Consider the following 20019-nt stretch of genomic DNA (forward strand, 5'->3'; position numbering starts at 1 on the left):
CAGATTCCATAGCAGAGGAAAATCAAATATTTGATCACTTCAGTAGCTGTATCCTCATGACAAAAAACGAGACCAAAAATCGGTGGCACATCTAATGTAATCCACCCAGGAGCATAGCAGGAGTGTCATGGATTAGTGACAACTTAGGCCAAGATTGGTAATGCCAAAATCTCACCATGACTTGGCCAGCATAGAACCTCTACAAACTCAAAACAAAAATTTTGGCACAAGATGGCTTGGGGAGCAAGACTTCCAGCCAATGTACAGATCATTCCCAGTCTAGTATCACATTGATGAACTATATGCCAATTGAAGAAGGCAAGTTGTCTAATATTGCCCCAATGCTGGCATGATCTGTTTACTGCACAATGCAGTCCCTTTAAGATGGTCAAGTGGCCATGCATGTGAGCATGTTAACAGGTGCCTGTGTGCATGGCCTGTGCAATTTTGAAGGAGTTTTGATGCAATTTTGATGCAGTTTGCCAGTTAGTGAATCTGGGGTCCACTAGGAGGTGTAGGACTGAGACTTGTTCTGTAGCTTTGAAGAAGTTTGGAATTTGTGAATAGTTTTCAGTCCCTTTGTATAGAGGGCAGAATAGGCTCCAATTGATGCAGGTAACCATCACTGATATTCAAGAGAGATCTTGCTCTGACCTTACTTTGCTAGTGTCACCACCAAAGATCACCACTGGGCACATGTGGAATGCAATGCCAGGATTTTGGACCTGTGCTTTTCTTTAAGTTTCTTCAAGAATGCCATGAATCTTTTGTTTTAGACATTACTAAATTGGACAAAATAGAGGAACATATATCCAATTTTGAAAGCAATGACTCAGAACGTATAATTCATTGCCTGTTGTGATGCTGATACATACATATCAGGAAGATGACAGCTCAATGGTGGAAAGTGGCACGCACACAGAAACACAAGCAGGTTGGCTGTGAGAGGATCAGGCTTGGCTGTGATATCTTTCATAGTTGTGTAGCCCCATGGACCTTGTTCATATATTTGCTAGGAGGAGCTAATGTACAGCTGCTAACACATACAGAATTGTCCCCTAGCTTCAGTTACTATCTTCTGGAGAGTAAGATCAGCAAGTGTAAATGAACTTTAAGACCTTTTAGGATGCAAGTGTAAAACATACAGGAGGTTAACTTTGGTCAATACTTATAACTATTACTCATTATTCTTCAAATGGAGATAAACTGCACACATCATGATAACATTTAGTCATCAATACTCTCTACAAGAATCATAAGATGGCTCTCATTAATAATGTCTTCGCTTTTATCTGACACACAACAATCAACTGAAGGCACGGTGGTATGGTGATCAGCACTGCTGCTTCATGACACCAGGGTCCAGGGTTCGATTCCCAGCTTGGGTCACTGTCTGTGTGTAGTCTACACGTTCTCCCTGCGTAGGTTTCTCTGGGTGCTCTGAAAGACATGGCTGTTTAGATGTATTGGCCATGCTACATTCTCCCTCAATGTACCCAAACAGGCGAAAGGGGGTTGTCACAGTAACTTCATTGCAATGTTAATGTAAGCCTACTTGTGATACTAATAAGTAAACTTTAAAACTTTAGAATGTGTCAAATAGTCTTAGAAAATGTTACCTTCTTTTTTCTAATCTTTATTCAAATGCATTTGAAGAGCAATGCTTTGTTCCTCAACAATATAAATATGTATTTTCCTAAACAGCACCCCACAATTCTAGTTGCGGCCCATCATGCCCATGTTTGAGCAGCTGTTTTATATCAGCACTTCTCTGTTTTTAAACATAATGTGTGGCTATATGCTTTGGAACTGACAACAACCAGAGATATTTGGTTCTGAGTCTGATGCAGCCACTTTCTCAACTGTGGCAAGGTACTCCTAATCAGAATCAGTCATCTGCTATTCCTTGCTAGTGTGAAGCACTGAGAGACTGGTGGACAGCAGGAAACACAGGAGCTGGCACAGATGATGGAGAGGTGGCTTACTATATTTCTTTTCCTTTATTCTTTCATGGGACAGGGTAATGCTGGCAAGGCTGGCATTTGTTGCCCATCCCTGATTATCCTTTACCTGAGTGATTTGCTAGGCCATTTCAGAGGGTGTTTCGGAGTCAATCACAATGCCATGAGTCTGGAGCCCCCACGTAGGCCAGACCAAGTAGGGATGGAAGATTTATTCCCTTAAAGAATGAGTGAATCAGATAAGTTTTTACGCCAATTGAAGACCATTGCCATGGTCACCGTTACTGAGACAAGTTTTCAATTCCAGATTGATTCACTGAATTTCAATTCCACCAGCTGCTGTGGTGGGATTTGAACCCAATGAGGCTGTTGAAATCCAACAGAATGGTTTTCTCAATCTGTCAAGTCACATGCTTGTAGTCCCAAAGTCCAAGAGCCTCACCATGAATGTTGCAAAATTTGGATTGCCGATTTCCTGCTATTAAAATACAGGCAAACTACAGGAGAACTCCCTCAGTGTTCATCTTACCAAACCCAAGAGTCCCCTTGCTGGAGTTCAGGTTGCCCCTCTGCTGTTTACTGTAACTAAAGTCCTCCCAAATTCCAGAGCACCTCCTCAGACTCCCAAAAGACTCTCACCTATTGTAAATCAGTAGCCCTGATATCCGTAGAGCACTGCTCATTGTTAAAAAAAAGCAAATGCTATCATTTACAATGAATGATGCCACAACAAATGAGCTCACATACATAAAATAAATGACAGCTTTCTAAGGGTTATCAGATTAATGCTACTTTACTTGCAAGTTCCTGAAATCCAACGATTGACCTTTGCAGATTAAAAGCGGTGCAAAAAGTCCTGTAGCAATGTCCCGTGTGATATCCACAGCACTATGATACAGCTTTGTTAGGCATCTGGGGTCCAAGGTTGTTGGCCCAACATCTTCAGTAATCTTCCAAGTGTAAGTGTAGGTTTCATTAGGTTCAACCGGCTTCACTGAATCTGCAAGGCAAGAACATACCCATGTTATTGAACACTTGGACCAGGGCAGATACCAATAACACTCCTGTTTCCCACCACAGAATAAATGGTCCCCCATGCACGATTTGATAATTTAATCAAAATACTTAATTTTATAATCAATTCAAAGAATGTTTTTACTCCTTTTATAGCTCTCTTCCAGGACCATTTCCTCTCAGCCTGTCTCCAAGTGAGCTGAACTTGTGGATCTGATGATGTTATATCTATTGAAATTTTTATTGTGCCTTATGCTGCCTTAGAAATGGAGCCTAAACAATAGATTGATAGGGAAATGTAACTAGCCTCCACTCATAAAAACACAGAGGAATATTACTCAGCTTACATATTCAAAATCTTTACAAGTCAAGTTCATTTTTGCCTTTGATTATTCTTGGTAGAATCTCAGTATTAATTGCTTTTCAAGTTACATTACAATTGGATGTATAGTTCTCCTTTTAATAACGATATTTTCACTGTGCAGGTGCTTACAAACTACAGAGAGAATAAACATATGCACCTGATGTTAACTAATTATGTTAGCTCAAGTGAAGTATGTAGTGAAGGAGTTTCACGGAATTCATAAACTTCATTTGGACTGGATCTGTACAGTTCAGTAGGTAGTGTACATTCTTTCAGCCTCTGGGACAGGAGTTTGATTCCAACCCAAAATGAAAGTTTCTTAATTTTGCCAGCTACAAGAGAACTATCTAAAATTAAATAAGGAAGTCTCGATCCAGTTACCAGTGATCAATGCCTGCAGCACACATCTGTCCTTGGCAATCTTAATGAGAAGGGCCACAAGGATACCTGATGTTAATAAATTAATCACACTAGCATTGTGTGTGTGTGTGTGTGTGTGTGTGTGTGTGTGTGTGTGTGTGTGTGTGTGTGTGTGTGTGTGTCTGTCTCTCTGTCTTAAAGTAAAGTTTATCTATTAGTCATAAGTAGGCTTACATTCACATTGCAATGAAGTTACTGTGAAAATCCCTTTGTTACCAAGCTCTGGTGCCTTTTCGGGTACACTGAGGGAGAATTTAGCATGGCCAAATCACATTTTTTGGACTGTCGGAGGAAACTGGAACACCCGGAGGAAATCCAGGCAGACATGGGGAGAATGTGCAGACCCCACACAGATAGTGACCCAAGCCAGGAATTGAATTTGGGTCCCTGGCACTGCGTGTGTGTTTGATTCCTGGCTTGGATCACTGTCTGTGTGGGGTCTGGACATTCTCTCCGTGTCTGCGTGGGTTTCCTCTGGGTGTCTGGTTTCCTCCCACTGTCCAAAAGATGTGTAGATTAGATGGATTGGCCATGCTAAATTCTCCCTCACTATACCTGAACAGGTGTGAAATGTGGCAACAAAGGGATTTTCATAGTGTTGTGGGGGAATTAAAGTGATGGACACAAAATCGTTGCTTGGCACACAAAATGGTTACCTGGGAAGGGACATTAACAGGCATTGGCTTTTAGCACAGGCAGTTACTTAGAAGTTAAAACATGCAAGATGCAAAATGCTGCAGGAAGCTGGTCAGAGCTTGAGGCACTTTAGATAAGGACAGACCCAGAACAATGAGTCCAAGGTCAGCCACTGACTTGATTGAAACCTGTCATTGATAGAGGACATAACTGCATAAATGTATCCATTCTATGAACAATGATATGTTAACTGTCCATGTCCGTACCTGTCTGCTTGTAATGATGTGTTAACTATCGATGTCCGTATCTGCCTACTCAACTTGTAATGAAGTGTTAACTGCTAATGTCTGGACTACCTATTGCCTAAAAGGTATAAAAATGATCAACTGCCATTGTGTAGTTGAGAAGGTAGCTGCCAAGTACTGTGGAGTACCAGTGCTTTCTCCCAAAGCTTCATGTCCGAAATAAAACTGTGTTGTTGAAACCTCCAAGTCTGACTCCAAAGTGGTAAATTTCCCCAACAATTGGCGTAGTCGGCAGCATCTCACTGCTGGTGATTTGTTTTGATTGATTGGCTACAATCAGAAAGCCGGGTAGAGATCACTGAATCTGTGGGAGTCAGACAAGGTCAATAATATAGTTTAAAAGGGGTTAAAATTAAGGGGTATTTATAGTGATAAGTATTGATTGTTTATGGTATAGTGATAAGTACTAACTGCTGATAGTAATGAGTAACTGTTACTTGTGCTGACTGACTAGAGGACAAGGAAGTCCCTGTCTGAAACGCGCAGCCTTAGACCAGTTATTAAGAGGGGAAATCCCCCACGTGAAGGTCAGGATCCTGAAGTGGGCATAGAGGCACCAAGGGCACTGAGGATTGTGAAGCACATGTGACAAAGGTCGGTTAACATCAAACTCTGTAGTAGCGAACAAACGCAGAGTTGCCACCTATTTGCATGAAAGTTTGCATAGTTGGGTACTGGACCATCAATGTTGTAAAAGTGGTGCGGAAAAGAAATGATCAACTCTGACCTACAGCAGGACTCCGGTGGAGAAGCACATTGCTGAGGCGGTAGTAGTGAAGCTGTGAATATAAATTGAAACCCTGAGATGGTAGTGAAACACGGTGCTAGAGAAGTAATAGTGGCCGGAGGTAGTGAAGTCCCTATGGTAGAGAGCACACTTTACAAGGAAGTAATCATGGCCATATGGTGTCTAAAACACATTGCCAAGGAGGCAACAGTGACCGGGGGTAGTGAAGTCTGCGATATAGTAAGAGGGAATCTGCAGGTTCTCTCATTGAAGTCCACATGACAGACAGACAAGCGTTAATAAAGAGGATGCAAAGGGATGGCCGAGATGATTCTCAGACCTTAGAATAGCAGACAAAGTGGATAGATGGGGAAAAGAGAAACAAGACAAAGAAGACTAGGACTAGGGGGCACAGCCTCAAGATAAAGGGGGGGGCGGTTTAGAACGGAGTTGAGGAGGAACTTCTTCACTCAAAGGGTGGTGAATCTCTGGAATTCTCTGCCCGTTGAGGTGGTGGAGGCTACCTCGCTAAATATTTTTAAGAAGCGGGTTGATGGGTTTTTGATAAGAGAGGGGATTAAGGGTTATGGGGAGAGGGCGGGAATGTGGAACTGAGCCACGACAGATCAGCCATGATCTTACTGAATGGTGGGGCAGGCTCGAAGGGCTAGATGGCCTACTCCTGCTCCTATTTCTTATGTTCTTAAGACAGGGGTATTATTAGTACATCAGTTAGCTGGACTAATTGAACAAGTAGTCGCCTCTTCTAAAAAGTGGAGTGAAGATAAAAAGATTAGAGAATTAGAATCTAGAGTAAGGGAACTGGAGAAACAGAAGTGCTAGAAGAGAATCAATTGAGAGGGGAAACTGTCCCTCTACCTCCTTATGAGTCCACACGACAGGGACCAACCGCTCCTCCAGAGGAGTGGGAAGCGCTAGAACACAACTTAGCACCAGTAATCCAAGGGGGAACAGATGCCAAAGGCAAATTATAAACCATTCACCCCAGGAGAGAGGCAGCAGATAATGGCTTCCTGGGTAAATTCCAATCTAGAAGCGCAAACAGTAAATTCTGGGAAGAATTAGATACAATTTGGGTAGGACATCAATTACACCTGAGAGACATACACCAACTAGTTAAGGCAGCCTGTTCAGTGTTCAAGTGGAGGGAGGTAGCAGGTGGACCCGCTACTCCTCCAGCGTAGGATTATAGTGCGGGACGATGGACACATGTAGTTGCCCTAACAGCAGAAATAGATGTCCAACAGGCACCCTTCACCCAGTTTAAGACAGAAATTCAGAGAGTTTCAGGGAATGCTCCTACTAACTAGAGCAGAATTTACCACAACCAAGCAGCTAAGGGGGGAAGGAGCTTCCAAATACGGGGAACGGTTGTTCCAAGTATATCAAGAATGCTCAGGGCAAGTAAACCCAGGTCGTGGGAATCGACCATTCATCCAGGCTTTCAAGGATGGGTTCTCTCATGCTCACCAAACCATCCTAAAAATGGGAGTGATTATGTCCCAAGATTACGATGAATTGATAGAATGGGCTAATGGCATACCTGAAGGTGGAGAGCAGAAATCTTAGTTTTTGTATTTCAGTGTGTTTATGTGGTCTGGTTGCTTGTCGAATGTAGGTGGTTGTTGTTGCATTAGAATGAGAACAGGAGTTGTTGAAGCCTGTTTGTTCCTGTGGAGTATTTGTTGCAGGCAGTGGATGTGGTGCTTTGCACTTTTGTTTAGCCTCAGGGGTGGGGTGGGGGGATGCTGCTGGGGAAGTGTTAAAACTGTTAAAGATTTAAGTATAAGATTTCTTGAATTTACTTCTATTTTTGAGTTTAATTATAGTTCGGAAGAAAGAAGAATAAAAGTGACTGTCTTAATCAACTTTCTGTATTCTCTTTAAATGTTTTATTTTCATCCCAGTTCAAAATGTTAAGTTTGAATAAAAAAGGAAATGCTGTGGAATGAATGTTGGAAACTTCCATGTGTGTCTGTGTGTGTTTAACAAAGTGGTTGCGTGGATGTTTTGTTGTTGTTTGCTTTAATGTTTTAATGTTCCTCCACTAATTGTGATTTTACAACAGTGGCTTTGATACAGAGTTTAAATAAAAATTGGAAAGTAAATTGAAACTTTAAGAAAGGATTTAAACCTTGGAGGGAACCATGTGCTCTTTCTTTTGTCTCGAAGTAGAAATTATGAGAGAATTAGTTGAGAAGTTAGGAGAAGAAAAATAAGTAATTTTGTGGAAGGGTAGAAAAGCAGGAACAAAAGAATGAGGTAAATATATTGTCTGTAAGTCAGTTTAAAGTATATCATGTCAGTGAAATGCAATATTAGGGTCCACAGAATATAGTGATTTACGAATGTCTCATAGTTTAGTATTCTGTGACTAGTTAAAATTATGCCGTTGGAATTTCATGTGCCATCTATTGTTCGAGGTTTGCCAAATATAAAAACACTGCAAAGCTTAAAGTCTAGCCAGGTAAAATCAAACCAAAACGTTTTAATCAATTAACCAGTATGTATCGTACCTACTTTGATTTTGATTCAGTGCCTATTATTTTTCTAAAACGCAGGGGTTTTAATCTGGAACTCAGTTTAAGAATAGGAACAACTTAAATTAAAAGGGTTTGGATATCACGGTTATGATGTGTAAAAGTGGTATGATACAACTTGATTACAGTATAGCACTGCCATATAGACCCAAGAATAAAATCAAATCCTGAAAACCCTTAACCAATTTTATATAATATATTCATAGATCATATATTGTGTAATGGTAAAAACATAATTCCTGTTTTCCTCCATGAAAAGGCTATTTATTCCAAGCATATAACCATTCTTTGCCATAGTTTGTAAAAACTTGCATAACGCTGCTAATTGTTGCTGCTAAGCATTTGATTGCACTTCTTTGTAGGTAGCGTAGTGGCATTTTGTGAAGTACTGTAATGTGGCACTTGCACGCAAACAAATGATCAAATTAGATATAATGCAAGAGGACATCATAGAAAGGTTGAAGCTGTACAGCATGTGATTTTAATGGGGAAAGCGATGTCTTTTGATAAGATTATATATAAATGAATGGATGTCCAGCTGCAGCCAAAAGGCCAGTGCAAAGTGTTATTTGATTCACACTAAGCTTTCTATGGGTGGGGGGGCTTCCGAATGCTGAATACATGCTATACCTTTCCCTGATGCTGGTAAAAGTGATCCACTTCAAATTTAAATACTGGGGGTTTAATCAAGAATTGTACAGAGCTAGAGAATATTTCTTCAAATTATTACGCAAAAAGCAACACCTTATAATTAAATTTTATTTCAGTGTTCAGTATTCTAAGGTGACTTGCCGTTTCTTACGTCTGAATCTGTAACCTTTCATATTTTACTGTCCTGGCTTTGTACTTTGATAGAGGAGGAATGGGCAGAGAGAAGAGGCTTCATTTTCTGTTCTAATCAGAACTACTACAAACCGGACAACCAGATTAACCCCTTATGAACTGATGACAGGACGGGCGATGCAATTACTAGAAAGCATCATAACAGGTGGGACTGATATAGGTCCATGAGAAGATAAAATCTGGAGATATGTTTTGGAACTAAGCACCCAACTCAAAAAGATATACAAATTGGTAAAAGATTATCAAAAGAAAAAAGACGCACAGAGAAAGCTTGAAATGCTCCTTGATGTCCCAACAGCAGGAAGTTGCGTCCTAGTAAAAACATTACCTGACAAACAAGGGTTTGCACCAAAATGGAATGGGCCATATTAAGTTATAATTAGTGGAGACACTGTGCCTGCCTAGACATAAGAGGGAAAGGTATATGGAAACATTAGGCCCAACTGAAATTACGCAAAGAAATGAATGAATGAATTAAAGTGACTAGATTGCTTTCCCTAAAACAGGTGAAGACTGCAAGCAAGAGTAACTGGCGCATTTGGGTTGACAGTATAAATTTTGAAACTGTATAACTTGAAGTATTAGGACTGATACTTGCTTATTGCGGACATGTGTGAAATCGCGTATGTAACTATTACTTTGCATTGTTGCGACTGTAAGCTTGACTGGCTTGGAAAATATCCTATTCTACAAGGCTCATATACTCTTACATGGGAATCGAACTGTCTGTAACCCGTTAGCCCAATTGGTAGAAGCCCTGTTTGTGGCCACCCTGGGTGGACCCTTCATGACTTATACACAGTAGATACAACAGAGGCACCCTGTAAGGGACTAATTGGCAAATATAAAAGAGGTATACTTGAAAGATGTGTGGAATTTGTAAACCCCACAGATCCTGGGAGCAGGGGGCTCCAACAGGTGGGAGGAAGAGCTTGTTCGGATAATGCAAGCTATCCACTTTGGATTACAGGGCAGGGATGGGGATGTGCATATGCGTTGGTCCCCAAGAATGATTCCTGTGTACAGACAGTGTGTCCATCAGCACTGTCAAGTGAATAGGGGTCAATTTACTTGCACCTGAGATGAACAGAAATGCCTGAGAGAAATCATATTGTTTGCGGACTAACAGTCCTAGGAAACAGCAATTCAGCAGCACTGGAGGCTGTCAACCAAGAAATGGCTGAATTGAGATTATCCTACTGCAAAAAGGATCAGGAGGGTTGGTGTTTCTGTCATGCGAGTACCATTGAAGAGGAATACAAATCCTTCTTAGCCCGGTAGCATTTAGTGTCCCAATTGTTAGTTTGTTTATACTGCAATTGTCGGTTTACTTGACTCCCCGTTTCATCTCACCACCTGGTAATTATCAAATGGAAACGTCCATTCGGTTGAGCTAACATGAGTCCCATTACACTGTCCACAAATGAGCTGGAGGCTATCAACCAAGAAATGACTGAACTGAGATTATACGCTCAGCAAATATGATATGCAGTGGACTACCAGTTAGCACAACAAGGGGGAGTGTGTACAATCATAGGAAACAAATGCATAACTCATGTCACAGATGAATCCTATAACATTACCCAAGTCATTAATAATATCAGAGAACAACTTGATAACTTCAGACAGGGACCCAACAAAGGAAGTAGCTGGCTGGAATGGCTAATGGGGGGGATCCTGGGGATCCTATTTAATGCATGGACTGATCATACTCATTTCAATTGTAATTGTCTGTTGCCTAATTGTTGGATGCCTTAATGTCCTTGTAAAGCAATGGAGACACGAATTGTGCCAGGAACCAGTGTAACCATCGAGGAAGAATACATGATGGGAACCCCTGAAGATGACGAGAAAGGAAAGAAGATAGACCTCTACATGTAAAGATGCAGTTGTTGGTCTGGGGATTGTTAAATCATAATCCTGACCAAAAAGGGGGAATGTAGTGGGGGAATTAAAGCAATGGACACAAAATGGTTGCTTGGCACACAAAATGGTTACGTGGGAAGGGACTGGCTTTTAGCACAGACAGTTACTTAGAAGTTAAAACATGCAGGATCCGAAATGCTACAGGAAGCTGGTCAGAGCTTGAGGCACTTTAGATAAGGACAGACCCAGAACAACGAGTCCGAGGTCAGCCACAGATGGGGACATAAATGTAACAAGATCAACCACTGGATTGATCGAAACCAGTCATTGATAGAGGACATAACTGCATAAATGTATCCATTCTATGAACAATGAGATGTCAACTATCCATGTCCATACCTGTCCGCTTGTAACGATGTGTTAACTATCAGAGTTCGTATCTATCTATTCAACTTGTAATAATGTGTTAACTGCTAATGTCTGTACTGCTTATTGTCTAAAAGGTATAAAAATGATCAACTATCATTGTGTAGTTGAGAAGGTAACTGCCAAGTACTGCGGAGAACCACTGCTTTCTCCCGAAGCTTCATGTCCGAAATAAAACTATGTTGTTGAAATCTCTAAGTCTGACTCCGAAGTGGTAAATTTCCCACAACAATAGTAACTTCATTGCAATGTGAATGTAAGCCTACTTGTGATTAATAAATAAACTTTACTTTAAGGCGCACACACACACACACACAGTCACACTAGCACTGTGTGCGTAAGTTATTAACTTCAAGTATCCTTATGGCCCTTCTCATTAAGATTGCCAAGAACAGATGGAACTTGGGTCCCTGGTACTGTGAGGCAGCAGCACTAATTACTGCCACCATGCTGTGTGTGTGCGTGTGTGTGGGGGTGGGGGTGGTTGTGCACTGTAGAGAAGCTGCAGAACTGTTCCATCTCTGTCACTGAATATCTGAAATGGAAAAATGTTCCACACTCAACGCTAACATCCCTTACAATGGTCATCATTGTTCTATATATAGTTCTCAATCCTCTAGCTCCTTTTAACAAATCTCCCTCTGTTTCGTAAAAATAGTAAATCATGAGCTGTTACACAATACTGCTATCATGCACATCTCTGGATATCATCTTCTAAAATGCTCTTTCCTAACAAAACATCATGATTCTCGTCAAAGGTAAGAGTCAATATTATGGAGCTCTGATCCACCATAAATTGTGTTCACACCAGCTGATAATCACAAATACATTTTTTCCCCTCATTCCATCATGTTGAACCATGTACACTTATCAAAAGTTATTCCAGTCCTGTAACTTTCCCTTCTAATTTTAGTCACGTATTTACTCTGATCTTAAACGTCAGCCTGGATCTATCCTGTTGCATTGTCTCCAATTCCAAATCCATGTTAGGAACTTATATTGAGCTGCTATTGAACAATCACAGAGACAATCATGTGGGAGTCGTGAGGCACAGAAGTAACTGCTGCTGATCGGGTTGAAAAAGTGTGATGAGGTTGATGTTTATACTTAATTGAAATCACTCCACTGGATGTTAAATCCATTGGAAGCCAAAAAGTGAGTCGTACATATAGGTTGATATAGCTCACCAATAAGACAACTCCAAATGGGAAAACAACAAATTTCCTAATTTGCTCTACCGCTGAGTCAAGCCTGACATTATGCACCATCCTTCAATTTAAAAAACATCTCAGGGCTGGTTGTGAAACTGATGGTGAACTTCATAAATGGTGTCCGTGAACTGTGAAAATAATTGTGGGCTGTTACCTACATGGCTGCAATTTATTTCAAGCTTTTTGTCTCGAGGTAAAAGAATGTTCAAAATAAAACCTTTTTAAAAAAGAATCTAATTTTTCTAAGTTTATCCGAGTTCTTTTTGGTCGAATATCTTCCCTGGCCCCACTTGATTTTTGCCTTTTTTTGTGCTAAAGCTTGGAATAAATGATTGGGAAAATGTTTTTCTTTAAATTGACTATTTAAAGGTCCTTCAGAATTAGCTGCAGCAAGCAGACTTCAAACAACATTACTCCTTGAATGCGGCTATAACAAAATGCTCTAGTATGACAGTATATATTGACTTAAAGTGTTCTTAATTCCAGATGATTATGTTGTAAATGATTTAAATTAAGTCAATTTACCTGTGGAATTCCCAGGGTAAATAGTACCTTCATTCTGCTTATTAATTGTTATACCATGAGGGTAGATACTGTAGGGACGACTAGCAAAATTCTTAAAATGTACCTGCAAAACAAAAGGGCAATTATTAAAATAAATTGTTATCTGTTACACTGCCTTCCAAGATACCTTAGCATCTTGTAAACAGAAGAAGATGCTGTGTTATCAACTGTGTACACTTTTGTATTGCTAATCATGGCTGACCACATTTCTTGGAATTTTATAGCACAGGACACCATTTAGCCCATCAGCTCTTTGAATGAGCATTCCATTAGTTCCATCCTTATGCTCTTTTTCCATAATCCTGCAACTCTTTTCTGGTTACATATACATTTTCCACTGCATCTGCTTCCACCACCTGTTCAGGTGGTGCAATCCAAACTGTAGTACTATAATAATTTTTTTGGTTCTTTTGGGGGAATGACAGGTAGTCTAATTGAAATATACAAAATGCTGGGTGGATACCAGGTGGATCATTCTTCTTCTGGGGGAGACTAGAAGCAGGAGTCATAGTTTAAGAGTAAGAGGTCTCCCCTGTAGGACGGAGATGAAAAGAATTGGTTTTCTTTCTGAGGAACTAATCTATGGATTGCAATTTCCCTGGAAAGCAGTGGAGGCTGGGTCACTTCATTTATTCAAGACTGTACTGGACAGATTTGTGATCAACAGGGAAGTTAAGGGTCATGGGGCAGATAGGAAAGGGGAGTTGAGACTTCAATCAGATCAGCCATGGTCTTATTGAATGGCAGAGCAGGTTTGAAGGACTGAGTGGTTTACTCTTCCTATTTGTACCAAATATCTGAAACCTGTTTCCTCTAGTTCCAACCTTCCTGACAGTGTCAGCTATCAAACTTTGAAATATGTATTCAAAACTATGTACCTGATGCAGCCTTGTCCTAGATGGTCAGCATGGTATCAGCCTAGGTTCGTCATTTTTTTAAAAAATGGCAAATGATCAGCAACATCTCTGCAGAAATTCAGCCCTTGATAATCTAGGCTGACACACTACATAAATACAAGGGGAAGGCGGGGGGGACACTTTGGTTATGGCGGTTCAAAGCTTTGTGATATTGCTTCTTAGCTCTTGCAACAATCCTGATGTTTTGGTGAGAAAGAGCATTTTAGGGAATGATGTATCTTTTGGTGGGAATGGAGGAGGAGGCAGAGAATCAGGTGGGAGACCAAAACAGCTTTTACACGAGTAGGATTTCCCCTCTCCCTGCCAGTGATATAATGAGGATCTCGATGTCAAAAGCGGGCACTAACTAGTGAGGTCACAAATGGCAGGCCAGGCATCAAATCAGCATTAAACACTGGCTAACTCAATGGCACACTTTGGCTGGAACTCTCCAACCTCACCTGTGGCTGGTACTGTCTGGTTCCACTGCTATGAACGGAGATTTGGCTGAGTGCCAAATTCTTTGTTCTTGTGGCAGCAGCAGCAGGGTAGGTGAGACTGAAGAATTCTGGCCTTTATGTGCAGGCACGTAACACCCATGTTAACATCCTCAAAAGGTGCAGTTCAGGGTGGGTCATGCCAGAAATGGATTGGAGTGCTGCAGGTGTCAGCTTTTTCATAAACTGCCATCCATAGTGTCAAAATACCAGCACACCAGAGCCCAATGTTCCAGTAAGGAGTGTGCGTAAGAGCGTGTGTGTAAGAGGCAAAAAGAAAAAAGGAAAAGCAATAGAAAGTGAGAATTGTGTATCTTTTTAACTAAAAGAACAGAACAGCAGATGGATTCTCTCAATTCTACATAATTCTCTCATGATGTTATGGTTAATTGGGGCATTCCTGTCTGCCTGCTGTGCATATGGTGTCCAAATGTGTATCTTTACTTTGAAGGTTGCTTTCCCAAAAACATACCATAAAAGATGCTCTCCGTTAACATCCAAGGCAATACTTAGCACAAGCATCTTTATTTAAATTGCATACCTTAATTGTATCTCTGACTTCAGCTCTTATAACAGGAGCCCCAATTGCATCTTGTAAAATAGAAACCACTTCTTCTGAAGGTTCTTTACGTGTAGTGAAAGTGCCATCTGTGTATTCCACATATATTGCCTTTTTATATTTTTTGCCAATACGATTTGGTCCTGACTCCAAATATTTGGTTTTAAAGTCACTAAGGGCAATAAGAGTGGGATTAAAGTTAAAAATGATTCTTAGGAAAGAAGATTTTAGATCAGATTGGTCAACTGGCAGCCCTAAGCTCAAGTGCTTTCCCTATGTTCAGTTGGAGTTGTATGTTTTCAGGCTCTGCTATGTAGCAAGTATTCACTTCTCCTCCATTGTCTGATCTTAGGCCTTTCTATCTCTTCAAGAAGGATTATTTGTATTGCATTTTTGTAGAGGGGCTCACACTGCCACCTTCCATATTTTGGAGAGATCAATTAATAACCAACTAATCAAACTGAAAGCAAATATTGGCAACTAAAGCATAGGTTCACTCTCACGCAGACACAGACCTCAAGAGGTAGAAATCACCAACCAACAGAAATCCCACCCATTGACAGTGAAGTTGAATTGCTCACCAATTGGAGCAAGAACTCATCTGCTGAGACCACCCTGTTTATTGAGGAATAGCTTGCTAATGATTCCACTGCAATTGAATATATCCAACCAGGGATAACTGCACAGGAGCGAGAAATCGAGACACTGACCCATGTAGGCCACTGCACAGCACCCTTGTCAAGGTAAGAATTTGTTCTTGTTTCCACATTCTTACTGAAACAAAACATCTGACCACATATTCCACCTTCTGCACTGAGCATCCTGGTTCTCACAGTAAAAAGTCTCACAACACCACACTAAAGTCCAACAGGTTTATTTGGTAGCAAACATTACTAGCTTTCCAAGTGCTGCTCCGTCATCGGGTGAGTGGGGTGTTCCAGTCACAAACAGAGCATATAAAAGATACAACACTCAGATTAGAATGCGAGTCTTTACAGCTAATCAAACCTCAAAGGTGCAGACAATGTGAGTGGAGATAGCATTTAGTATAGGTTAAAGAGATGTGTATTGTCTCCAGACGGGACAATAAGTGATGTTGCAAGCCCAAGCAAGTCGTAGGGGTTAGAAATAGTGTGACATGAACCCAAGATCTGATGAAGGAGCAGCTCTCCGAAAGCTAGTGGCATTTACTACCAAATAAACCTGTTGGACTTCTTATTGTGTTTATCCCAGTCCAACACCAGCATCTCCACATCATCCTGGTTCTCCACAAGGTATTTGCATTCAGATGACCCTAGACCAACTGCCTCTCTTATCCTGTCCTCTCCCAATACAGCCTAATGCATCTTCCCACTGCTTTTTGTCCTGCCCTAGCTCCCCTTCCTTTCCCTCTTCTGTGCTTCCTTTTTTCCTATGCCACTTCATCTCCCTGTTTCACTTCTTCCATCTTTTGCACTTCCCTCTCCTCACCAACATTCTCTGTTTTGCACGCTTCTCTCTTTCTGGTACTTCCACTCTCAGGTCTTTTCCCTCTACCCTCACTCCAGTCTTCCTCTTTTCCCTCCACCCATCCACAATCTCCCTCTCTAATTTCCACTCTTTCCTTTGTTTCCTCCCGGTTGACTACTCTCTGCAATCTGCCTTTCCATTATCCACCCCACCTTCTAATCCCTGACCTGAAAAGTGCCCATGGGTTTGATTTCCTACATACAATGCCAGGGGAGACCAACCAATATGTTCAATTCAGCATTCCCTTCCATTCAGAGAATACAAAGGCATGTTTGAAGGTTTCAAGGAGCTAAGGCAGGAATTGAGAAAGACCAGTTACAGAAATGGAAAGAGAGAATACGTGCATCCTTCCTTTCAGTGGTGAAGTTAAATTGAAAAGCTACAAGTGACAGGGACAATATTTTAGCAATCTTTTAGCCAGACATACAGAAGAAGCAGAAATTTGTAAAATATTAGAAAAGATTTCTCAGAAGAAGTTATAAACCATCCATCCATTTCAGTATAATTAGACTACCTGTTTATGTAGTTTTGAATATCAGGAGCATAATCCCAAATAATTTCTTCAGCTGCAATAAAGTATTGGCGGAACTTTCCTCTCCGTCTGCTTGACTGGTAGCTTGGCGGCGACTTAGAGTCGCATTTTTTCACATCGAGGTATCCATAAAATCCAGCTGTTTCGTGCCAGAATAAAAGGAGATAAGCGTATTCATACAATTGTGTATTGTTAACTAACTAAATTAATTGTTCATATCGGGTGAATATAAAATGATGCTGGTGTAGATATCACAAGAAAAACTGAAGTTCATTTACTCATCTTTCCATCTCAACTGAATGGGATGAAGGTACTAGGACATGTTCCAAATTAAGACCACGCATTACTTTTTCAGATTACCAAATATCCTAGAGGCATTTTGTCCTCCTAAGCAAGAATCACATTGCACATAACAGTAAATATAGACACATGCAGATTCATAAATAAACAACCACAGCTGAGTAAATCTCTGGATTTTAAAAGAGTGAGAAATGATCTCACTGAAATAGTCAAGATTCTGAATAGGACTTGATAGGGTGGGCACGGAGTTATTTTCTTCCTGGCTAGAGAATCTAAAGCACAGGGACACAGTCTCAGGATGAGGGGATTGATCATTTCGGACTGAGATGAGAAGAAATTTCTTCACTCAAATGGTTGCAAATCTTTGGAATTGTCCACCCTAGAGGGTTGCGGATGCTCCATTGTTAAATACATTTATAGAATGAAAGAATGGTTCTGGCACAGGAGGCCATTTGACCCATCGTATTTGTGCTGGCTCTCTGAAAGAGCAATTCACCTAGTCCCGCTCCCCTGTCAGTCTTCCTCATAACTCCAGCTCCTCCAAGTGACTGAAGTTCCTCATCCTTGGAAACATTCTTGGGAATCCTTTTTGACCCCTTCTCATACCTTCACATCATTCCGAAAGTGCAGTGCCCAGAACTGGACACAGTACTCCAGCTGAGGCTAAATCAGTGTTTTGTACAGCTTTATCAGGACTTCTTCACGTTTATACTCTGTACTCTGTCTATAAAGCCCAGGATCCCGCATGCTTTATTAATCTCTTTCTCAATCTGTTGATTGACAGGTTTTTGTGTCTCTTAGGGGATTAAATTTTTTTTGTTTTTATTCATTCACGGAGTGTGGGCATTACTGCCTAGGGCAGCATTCATTTCCCACCCTTGATTGCTCTAGAACTGAGGCGGTTTGCTAGGCCATTTCAGAGGGCATTTAAACAATCAACTACATTGTTGTGGCTCAGGCACTACATGAAGGCCAGACCAGGTAAGGATGGCAGATTTCCTTTCCTAAAGGATATTACTAAACCAGCTGGATTTTTACAACATGGTGATCATTAAGCTTTTAATTCCAGATTTTGATCTAATTCAAATGTCACCATTAGCAATGATGGGGTTTGAACCCCGATCCCCAGAGCATTATTCTGGGTCTCTGAATTACTATTCTAGTGAAAAAACCACAATATCACTGGACAGCAAGTATAGAAGTGGAATTGAGGCCGAGGAACAGTCCCGATTATGCTGAATGATGGAGTAAGCTCAAGTATGGTCCACCCCTGCTCCTAATGCTTTTTCTCTTATGTCCTTACTTAAAAAAAGACTAGAATACCCAGCAAAATGATGTGGAAAATATTCCAGGTGGCTAGCAAGTTTGTAGAAGTACTGACAAATGGGCCATGTGATTTGATACGCAATTGGCAAATACGTAAAATCACATTTCATGCTTTAAAATGAGTACATAACAACTAGCAGCCAGGGAAATTCTTGAAACAGGCCTTAGATGGGTCAGGAAGCAGCAAAGGATAAAGGAATAGAAATGAAATTACTATAGTCTTGGGATAGCAGTGTTAAGTGAAAGGCCTACCTTCTACTGCAGTGAACAGGGCCACTGACATGGGAGAAGGAACTGTAAGATATCTGTAAGCTTTGATCAGCTGAAGGCTGACAGAAGCTGTTTTAGAAGAATAAAGGTAGCAGATTAATGGGAAAACTATCAACTGCAAGTTCCCCTCCAAACCACAAACCGTACTGACTTGCAAATATATTGCTGTTCCCTCACATGTGGCTGGGTCAAAATTCAGGAACTCCCTTCCAAACAGCACAGTAGATGTACCTATGCCACATGGATACAGAGGTTCAGGAAGGCAGCTCAACACCACATTATCAAGGGCAATTAGGGATGGGCAATAAATGCTGGCTAAGCCAGCAGCACTGGCATCCTGTGAATGACTAGATAAAGAAAAGAGGAGAGAATAGCTCCACTGGACATCAAGTAGTATTTGACCAAGTATGGCACAAAGGAACCTGATTAAACTACTGTGAAGGTGAGGTAGGAAATTGCAGGGGCTCTGGTGCAAAATTTTAATTCCTCTCCGGCCACAGGGGAGGTGCCAGAGGACTGGAGGATGGCGAATGTGGTTCCACTTTTCAAGAAGAGTGGTAGAGACAAATCAGGAAATTACAGACTGATGAGTCTCATGGCAGTCGTAGGGAAACTACTGGAGAAAATTTGAAGGACAGAATTAATCTCCTAATGGGATAAAAGTGACTTTAGCAGAATAGATCAAAAAATAACTAAGGGACAGAAAACATAGAGATGTGGTGAATTGCTCTATTTTGGATTTGAAGGAGATGTGTCTAATGTTTTCCAGAGTTCAGTATTGGGGCCACTGCTTTTTTGACAAACATTAATGGCTTTGACTTGGGCACAATTTTGACATTTTGAGATGGCATAAAACTCAGTGTTGAGTCCTGAAGGAAGTAACTTGGCTGATTGAAAAATGAGGTTTTGTTCCTCAGGGTTTTAATTGAGCTTCACTGGAACAGTGCAGTTCCAAAAAGAGATATGTCTGATTGAGAGCAAGACGGAGAATTGAAATGGCAGACCACCAGAAGTTCAGGGTCACGTCTGTGAACTGAATAGAGGCGTTCTGCACATCTGTATTTGGTCTCCCCAGTGTCGAAGCTGCACCGTGCACAACAAATATAACGTATAAATGAAAAGAAATATATGCAAATCACTGTCCACATGGAAAGGCTGTTTGGGGCCTTGAATAGTGAGGAAAGCAGTGACAAAAACACAGGTGTTACACCTGCACTTATACAAAAAAATGG

At 40.9% G+C, this 20019-nt stretch overlaps 1 protein-coding gene across 1 annotated transcript in view; it reads right to left on the minus strand.

Annotated features, from left to right (window-relative positions):
* f5 (coagulation factor V) overlaps positions 1 to 20019 on the minus strand; it is an 85677-nt gene that overhangs the window by 49290 nt on the left and 16368 nt on the right. The window contains exons 7-10 of the mRNA XM_080203266.1: positions 16874 to 17030; positions 14833 to 15022; positions 12860 to 12962; positions 2759 to 2961 (exon numbers count right to left, since the gene is read on the minus strand). Coding sequence (XP_080059392.1) covers positions 2759 to 2961; positions 12860 to 12962; positions 14833 to 15022; positions 16874 to 17030 — 653 coding nt within the window. The remainder of the gene's footprint in view (positions 1 to 2758; positions 2962 to 12859; positions 12963 to 14832; positions 15023 to 16873; positions 17031 to 20019) is intronic.

This window comes from Carcharhinus amblyrhynchos, chromosome 15 (assembly GCF_965287045.1).
Source record: "Carcharhinus amblyrhynchos chromosome 15, sCarAmb.v2.hapA, whole genome shotgun sequence".
NCBI lineage: Eukaryota > Metazoa > Chordata > Chondrichthyes > Carcharhiniformes > Carcharhinidae > Carcharhinus > Carcharhinus amblyrhynchos.